Below are 8,627 nucleotides of genomic sequence, written 5' to 3'. Positions count from 1 at the left end.
CTAAATGATATAAAAGTTGATAATTGAGTTATTAGTTAAACGTTGATGAATGTGCTCATTTTTATTGGTGACACATCATCTAGTTTGCAGATTTTGTCTATAAAGTTAATCTCTCTAGCATTACCCCGAAATTAACATGGATTCAAAAAAGGAAGTTTTAACGAAAAACCCGCGATACTATTCACTTTAACGAAAAACCATATTTTAACACTAAAAAGTCAAACTGGTACTATTCACTTTACCCTTTATTTTGTCCTTATCGTTAAAAGTTAAAGTTTTCAAGTTCTTTTCATTAGTTTTCCTTTCAAATAAAGCCACCTTAAAACGGCCAGGGTATTGAATGAAGTGCCATGTCAACATGGTTGTTAGACTGATTTGTTAGAAGTCAGTTATATAGTTAGATTAATAGCGTAGCTACTAAGTCTTGATAGAGTATATATAACAGTCTTAGCTATGCAATTGTAATCATTCAAAATCATCAATACAAAAGATTTCATTTCTCTCTCTTGCTTTTCTCTTCTCTGTAAAACTTCATTTCTTGGCTTTACAATTGTTCATCTTTGCTTCTTCTCCAATGTAGTTAACATGGTATCAGAGCCACCAGGCTTACGCCATAGATTCTGGTGGTTCTGTTTTTCATTAGATTTCGTCATTTTCATCGTTTTTAATTCATTAGGTTTTCTCTTCAAATTTTCTTGAAATTTCCGTCAAGTTCTTAGGTGCTTCCACTCTCCAGCAGATGAGCAATGCGACGAAAAGGTCCTGCTCCAACGAGATCACTCACGCTCTGCTCCAATCCATTGTTCAATTCAAGCTCATCCGCGACATGCAGTCCAATATCAAGAAGATCGTCTCTGGGTTCTCATGCTGCTGCAATCTGTCACTGCATTGGTGCACTTATAGCCTTATATTGCTTCTGGTCATCAATTTATGGAGCGTTCTTTAGAAGATCCTTGGTGCCACCAGCGTGTTCCAGTCGGCTCTGTTTCTTGAAGGGGTCCATATTCTCGGGAAGTAGAAATTGCCACCCAGAAAACGGTTTCGATCTTCGAGGCTTGTTTTTTCGTTGTGCTTGTATCTGCTCATTGGTGATTTGCTGAGTTTTCTTCGATAGGGTTTTCCGATAAAAAAACTCAAGTTTCAGGTTTTGTTCTTGGCTCTGCACTCCATTTGTTTGCTTAAATGTTACAGTGAAAATTTATTTCTCCGTGGGGTTTTCATATATGTCAGTTTCTCTGTTAAGGCCGATAGCCATTTTCTAAGAGTTTGTTGAAGGAATACAAAGGCCGATAGCCATTCCATTTTTGTTGTTTGATTTGTGCACTTGAAGGCCGATTGCCAAGAGTGTGTTGAATGCAAATTGTTTCCTCTATAAGGCCGATAGTCGGAGTGAAAAGTTCTTGTTCAGATATTGTGTGTTACTCCTTAAAGGCCGATAGCCGGAGCAACGTTCTTGAAATATTTTGTTTGTTGTTAGTGTGTGCAACTCCATTAAGGCCGATTGCTAGAGTGCAGTTCTTGTTCCCTTTCTTCATTGAAGGCCGATTACCGAAGAGGGATGTGTTTCTTGATTTCTGTGGTTGTAAAGCTTATTGACTGTGAAATATTGGAAACCTTATTGCAAAGAAAACAGTAGCTACAACGGTGTAGAAATAAGTTTGAGGGGCTGAAACTCTTTGGGAAGTTGATTGATGAGTATGAAATTGCACTGCTATTGAGTAATTTTTCAATGCTTGCAGCCATGGAGAATTAATTGATGATGGGAGCAGAGGATTAATTGATAATGCAGATGCATGAAGACACCTTTAAACACCAAGAATAGAGGATTAATTGATGATGGGAGCAGGGTTAGGAGTACATGGACAAGAAGGATTTCATTGTTCTGCATTTCTCAAGCATTGTTACAATCTAAAGCTTGGAAATCCCAGCTTAGATTGAGGGGGGATGTTGAATGAAGTGCCATGTCAACATGGTTGTTAGACTGATTTGTTAGAAGTCGGTTATATAGTTAGATTAGTAGCGTAGCTGCTAAGTCTTGATAGAGTATATATAACAGTCTTAGCTATGCAATTGTAATCATTCAGAATCATCAATACAAAAGATTTCATTTCTCTCTCTTGCTTTTCTCTTCTCTGTAAAACTTCATTTCTTGGCTTTACAATTGTTCATCTTTGCTTCTTCTCCAATGTAGTTAACACAGGGATCTGTTGTCCCGTGATGTCTCATTTGTGTCTCGTTCTTAATTTTTTGACATTTGTCTATTAATTTAACACCAATGTTAACACTTTTAATTTTTTATAAACTAATTGAAAAATTAAAAATTAAAGAAAAACAAAAACCCATTCGATAACTATCCACTGCAACTACATATTCCCATTGCGATGACCACTACAACCACACAACCTATCGTCGCCGACCACTGCAACCACACCAATGACACCACCCCATCGCCGCCGATGCTACTCCTCACAGCAGCAAAGCTTCCTTTCCTTTCCCTTTTCTCTTTTCAAATTCTCGTACTCTCGTCAACATGTGAGAAGTTCGAAGTTTGAAATTTGGGATATCTAATTGGTCGATATGTGATTGATCCATCTCGTCACAGCCAGCAAACAGTGTGTGAAATTTGAAATTTGAGAATATCTTATCGATCAATTTGGGGAGGATGTTGAAGGGTTGGGGTTGGTGGCTGCGGTGATAGATTGAGAATATCTAATCTAATCGATCCATCTCGTGGCCGAAGTGCATGGTGGAGAGGTTGGGTTTGGTGGCTGCGGTGATAGATTGGGGGAGGATGCTGAAGGGTTTCTTAGGATGCTGAAAGGTTTCATCAGCTATGGTGCCTTTAATTTTATAGTTTAGTAAAAGTTAACAGAGTTAGTTTAGAGTTAAGTGATAGTACACATGTCAAATAAATAAAGAAGGAGACACGAATGAGACACCATTTTCAGGATAGCATACCCGGAGCCCCTTAAAACCTATAAATATACATACGAAATCTATGATGTGATCATCCTACGCACATTTCATATATCTCCAACCATGGATGATTTCATTTCTCCATTCCACAAAATTATTAACACCATATTAGCTTTGCTTCTGGTTCTCTGTTGTGCATTGAGAATAATCGCAGCATACACTAAGCAAAACAAGAAGAAGAATATCATCAACAACACAAAGACAGAGACCAGATCGTTGACCAAAGTCCCTCAACCTCCAGGAGCATGGCCTTTCATAGGTCACCTTCATCTCCTACATGGCAAAGATCCAGTTGCCCTAATTCTTGGCGCCATGGCCGATAAATTCGGTCCGATCTACTCACTTAAGCTTGGTCCGCGCCAAGTAATGGTGGTGCTTAGCGCTTGGGAACAAGTAAAAGAACGCTTCACAAAAAACGATATTGCTTTCTCCACACGACCGAGTACAGCAGCCGGCAAACACTTGGGTTACAACAACGCTATTTTTGCCCTAGCCCCGTACGGACCCTACTGGCGCGACATCCGGAAGTTGGCTACTCAGGAGTATCTCTCAGCCCAAAAGGTTGAAATGCATAGTCACGTGCGAGCCGAAGAAGTCGACTCTTTCATAAAAAAATTGTTCGATGTGGTAGGGTCGTCAGGGCTCACCACATCGCCCCCCACTTCACCTACTGTAGTGGTGCATTTGAGCGAGTTAGTAGAGCACTTGACGTTTAACATTAGCGTGAGGCTGATTGCCGGGAAGAGATTTTCAGATGGCGAATACAACGAGAAAGGCAGTGAGGCTTGGCGTTTCGAAAAGGCTATGCAGGAGGCTATGCATCTCCTTGGCAATTTTGTTTGGTCGGATGCTATGCCATATTTTGAATGGCTGGACAGCTTGTTTGGGCCTGTGAGTTTCATGAAACGCACATTTAAGGAGCTTGACTCTGTGCTTAGCAGCTGGGTCGAAAGTGACTTGATAGATGCGATGATATCCAACTTTGGAGAGGAGGCTGTCATTTCTGGGCATAGCTGTGATAATGTTATCAAAGCAACATCACTTGTAAGTTAACTCTAAATTTGGAATTTATATTACATATATATAAGGACACTACGCGGTATTATATAGACTTGAGACATGTTTAAGAACACCTACCTAGAGTTACACGTACACAACTATTTCACGTAATTTTCTAGCATGCTTCAAAGCCGTGGCGTAGCAGGAAAAAATTTGAAGGAGGGTCAACTTTAAATAACTATATAAGAGTAAAAGATAATAAGAAAAACTCATAAATATTCTACTAAAATTACAATTGTCCTAAACGAATTTTCATAGTCTGAAATCTTCTCATAATCACATCATTGTCAATATTATCGAAGAAATCTTTCTCGATATATAAACAAAAAAAATCACAAAAAAAAAATTGTAAACTAGGAGTTAAGAATTACCTAATTGATTTGTTGGTTAAAAAAATTTCCAAAGATGAACTGGTGAAGGCTTGTTGTCTTGGAGTTGGAGATGGCTCATTCTCTGACTAGGAGAAGTTTAAAAGTTTCTTGTTGATGGAGGAAAAGTTTGAAGTTTAATGCTAATTGATTGATTACCTTTTCAGTTTGTGTAATTCCTTAATTTTCTAAATATTAGGAATGATACGCTTTATCTGTATGAGCATATAAATGTAGTAAATAATAAAAGAAGATAAAAAGGTAACAGATAAACTCTACCATATTGGGACTCTTTGGTCAACTAACAAATAAGGGGTTAAATTGTTTAGTGGTCACGAGAGGATCAATATATAAGAATATAACAGATTATTAATAAATTATAATAATAATAGTATTTTAATGAAAATCATTAAAATGTCACAAGGGTCAAATGACCACCCTAATGACAAGTGGCTCCGCCCTGCTTCAAAGTACCCTATACATTAAAAAATTTCGGATTTCCGCTTACACAATGCAAGTTCTTGATATGGTCATAAATATGTCTATGATGGATCGCTATCGAATTTTTATGTATAATACGAGTTGATTTTTGATCGAATCTACAATTAATTATAACACACTCCCTTGAGATTGGAGGTTACTTTCAAAAAGGACCTAACTATTTAAATATTTTCTATTACTTGAGATATTAAATTGTTAATTAACCATTAAAGTCACACTGCTTAGATTATTTGGGTATTTTCGCTAACCGTTTTCGTGGCGAATTGCCAGCCTGCCGTTAAAACTCAATAGACCAATTTTAAATTTTTGCCGCACGTGCCGTTATAAATGATCATTTGACTTAGAGCATCTTCAATTGATATGTTAAAAATCTTACATGAACTGTTTTTTATAAGAAAAATAAGATTTTTTGGTCCCAAAGGAGATGCCAAAATCTCATATAGAATGACATTCTTTACTTTGTTGCCAAATTTGAAGGCAACGCGGATTTTTTTTATTTTAATGTTAATCCCACATATTTTTGTATTTTTCTTCATTTATTAATTATTTTATTATTAAATTCTAACCCACTTAATTTTATAAATAACCAAACAAACATTTTAATTTGACATTTTTGTAAATCTCCTACTCCAAATGTAAAATATTATTTATTACTTTTAAAGGCAGCATGTGAAATATCTCAATTGCAAGTGGGCCCATAAATAATAAAAAATAAATAAAAGGTAATGATATTCTTATTATCTATTTTTATCATAATTTTATATCACTCAAGAAGAGATTTTTCAGTATGCCCAGAACATAAGATCGTATACTACGTATCACAATACAAGTGATGAGATACTTGTGGTAAAAAATTAACAACCTAAAAATTAAAACTAATCTCCAGTTATATAGTGAGAATGTGGTGTATTTCGGGTATAATGAAAATTTTATCCCACCTTGATGACAACTGAAGTAGATAGCCACATTATTTAAAATAATTTGAACTTTTTATTCAAGTAAAAAGAATTTAAAAAACCAAAAAGAAAAATAAAATCTAGCAAACCTGAAACCCAATCTCAGGGTTTCCTCCTCCTCCTTCCACCGCCACCACCCACTATCCACAACCCTTTCAATCATTAATTTTCCCATTGTTTTTTTTTTAGGACAAATTAATTTTCCCATTGTTTACCATTGAATTCTTTCTTTCATTATGAAATCATATCTATCATTATTTTTTTTCGTTGACTTTCCGAAGAATTTTTCAAACACTATGTTATTCAATTTTTAGCCAAAGTGTAGAAGAAAAAACTTATAGATCTTCACCATGGTTGTGGGGAGACTTGCCTATAGGAGTATGAGGAGGGAGGAGAGCAACAGAAAGAAAATGTGAAACCTAGGTTTTAGGACTTTCTAATTTATTTTGTTCTTTTTGGTTTTCTAAATTCTTTTAGATAAATAAAAAAATTCAAATTATTTAATGATGTGATTGTCCATCTCAGCTGCCACCTAAGGTGGTATAAAATTACTGTAGTGCTATCCACACTCATCTTTACCTTTCACGCTCTTGTTAATTTTTGTCTATTGATCTTCTTCATTTTATTTGATCCGACGTCCGGAAATTGAAAAGAGTGTGTGAGAGGTAAAAATCGGTGTGTGGATAGCACCACCTTGAAATTATGGTACAAATAGATAGTAAGAATAGCATCATTGAAAAAGAAAATGACCTCAATAAGAGAATGTGAATTTTGGCAGCAAATTGGGCAATGCCAACGCAGCTTGGATTGGCCTCCCAGTTGTGAGAGGATTTTCTGTATGTCGAGAACACGACCCGTGCACGAAATTTTTTGATACTCAAAAAAAATAAATTTCAACACTGTGTATTATGACACATAATATACCAAACCTTGTTCACCACACAATGAAAAAAATTCTCCCCGGTTGGAACTAGAAAAATGCTTATTATTTATGTCAAACAGTTCAAGTTGGTTAACAAAAAAGAAAACAGTTCACGATGTAAAAAAAAAACAGCTGGGCTGGAGATCTTCTAATAATTGTTAATTAGCTCATTTAATTCTAAATATTGTGTCTTAATTGGCAGATTCTCATCATAGGTGGCACACAAAGCACTTCTGTTGCACTAACATGGGCACTTTCCTTACTCCTCAACAACCCAAGTGCCCTAAAATCTGCCCAACAAGAATTGGACATCAACGTAGGAAGTGACAGATGGGTTCAAGAATCCGACCTTCCGAACCTCAAATACCTCCAAGCCATTGTCAAAGAAACCCTACGCTTGTACCCGTCTGTCCCAATCACCGTCCACGAGGGCACGGAGGATTCTCATCTCTCTGGCTATCATGTCCCCAAAGGCACCCGTATAGTGGTCAACTTATGGAAATTGCACCGGGACCCAAGCGTGTGGGCCAACCCTTGTGAGTTTCAACCTGAGAGGTTCATGACCGACCATGCTGACGTGGACTATTTCAAGGGTTTTGAGTACATTCCGTTTAGCTCGGGCAGAAGGTCCTGCCCTGGTGCGACACTAGGGTTGCATGTGGTTCAGTTGCTTCTGGCTCGTTTGCTTCAGGGGTTTGATATGAGCAGAGTCGGTGATGGGCCGGTGGATATGCGTGAAAGGGTGGGTCTTGCCCTAACGAAAGCGGATCCACTTAAGGCCTTTCTTGCTCCACGCCTTCCTCTTCACCTGTATCTGTGAACGATAATGCCTCTGAACGTTCAGCGTCATGGTTTTACATGGCAACTTCAAAGTTCTTCTGCCTATTTATTATTAACTAGCCTCTATGCACGTGCTTCATGGAATGCTAGAAGTCTTTTTTTTTTTTCTTTCTTTTTTATCACAGGAAGTCTTCTATTAATATCGAAATATTTTGTGTAAAGTACACATAAGACTCATTATCTTTGTAAATTATGAGAACAATTTTTATTACGCGCACAAAATCTCTCTTCAAAGTGCCACATGAAAACTATTATATTTTGTACTTATTTGATAATTTTGTACGTTAATAGTGTTTTCAATTATACAACCAAAGAAAACAGATTAAAGAAGTATAAAATTACGTTAAATTTGAAAATCACAAATAGAATAAAGTTACGTTGTTGCATCTTTTATACCGAGAAAATCTTTTACATGTACTTTTGTATTTTTAATTTTATTTAAATAGAATAAAGTTACGTTGTTGCATCTTTTTACATGTTGGTTCTTCCCCATAAACTCTTTTGCATTTTTTTTCCCTTCCAAGAGGGACCTGTCTAAGAAACCCAAGACAGCATAACTATCTAGTGAAGAAACGAAGGGAAGCCTAAAGAAATCGAGATCAATGAATCCGGCAATAAATTGGCCTCCAAATTTTTTCAAAATTACTTAGGTAAATAGTTGTATCTTTGAAGTGTTAGAGTATGAGTGTGATTCTCAAAGTTTAGTAGTAATCGTTGTTATTTCATATTGGTATAAAGAAGTCTTAATATGTTTATAAGAGTTAATTCAACTTTGGTTTGGATTGAAACTCTATTGTTGGCTCGAGAATATAAACTCATACTTGTACAAGTCTTGTATTCCTTGTGGGACTTGTACAAGGATTTAGTCTTGTATTCCTTGTGGGATTGTTATAGGGCGATCCAAGTCTTCTAGTATAAAACCACAAGCCCCTGCTCTAAAAAAGATTACACTCTTATTGTTCAATTACCTATAATTTGGAGAGTATTGAGTTTTGCAGATAGGAG

The 8,627-nt window shown here is 36.4% G+C and overlaps 1 protein-coding gene and 1 long non-coding RNA gene across 2 annotated transcripts; both read left to right on the top strand.

The window, feature by feature from the left end:
* Window positions 1-467: 467 nt before the first annotated feature.
* On the top strand, window positions 468-2,116 carry LOC108173413 (uncharacterized). Its single transcript, XR_001790045.3, has 2 exons — window positions 468-1,144; window positions 1,740-2,116. It is a non-coding gene; the product is annotated as an uncharacterized lncRNA (long non-coding RNA).
* An 833-nt stretch (window positions 2,117-2,949) lies between these two features.
* LOC103435751 (dimethylnonatriene synthase-like) lies at window positions 2,950-7,844 on the top strand. Its single transcript, XM_008374159.4, has 2 exons — window positions 2,950-4,020; window positions 6,985-7,844. Exons 1-2 carry the CDS (start codon window positions 3,040-3,042, stop codon window positions 7,600-7,602), a joined length of 1,599 nt encoding a protein of 532 aa, XP_008372381.1. The 5' UTR covers window positions 2,950-3,039; the 3' UTR covers window positions 7,603-7,844.
* Window positions 7,845-8,627: the final 783 nt, after the last annotated feature.

Source organism: Malus domestica, chromosome 05 (assembly GCF_042453785.1).
Source record: "Malus domestica chromosome 05, GDT2T_hap1".
NCBI classification, from domain to species: Eukaryota; Viridiplantae; Streptophyta; class Magnoliopsida; order Rosales; family Rosaceae; genus Malus; species Malus domestica.
Note: the sequence above shows the minus strand (reverse complement) of the source record. Positions and strands in the feature narration are given on the sequence as shown.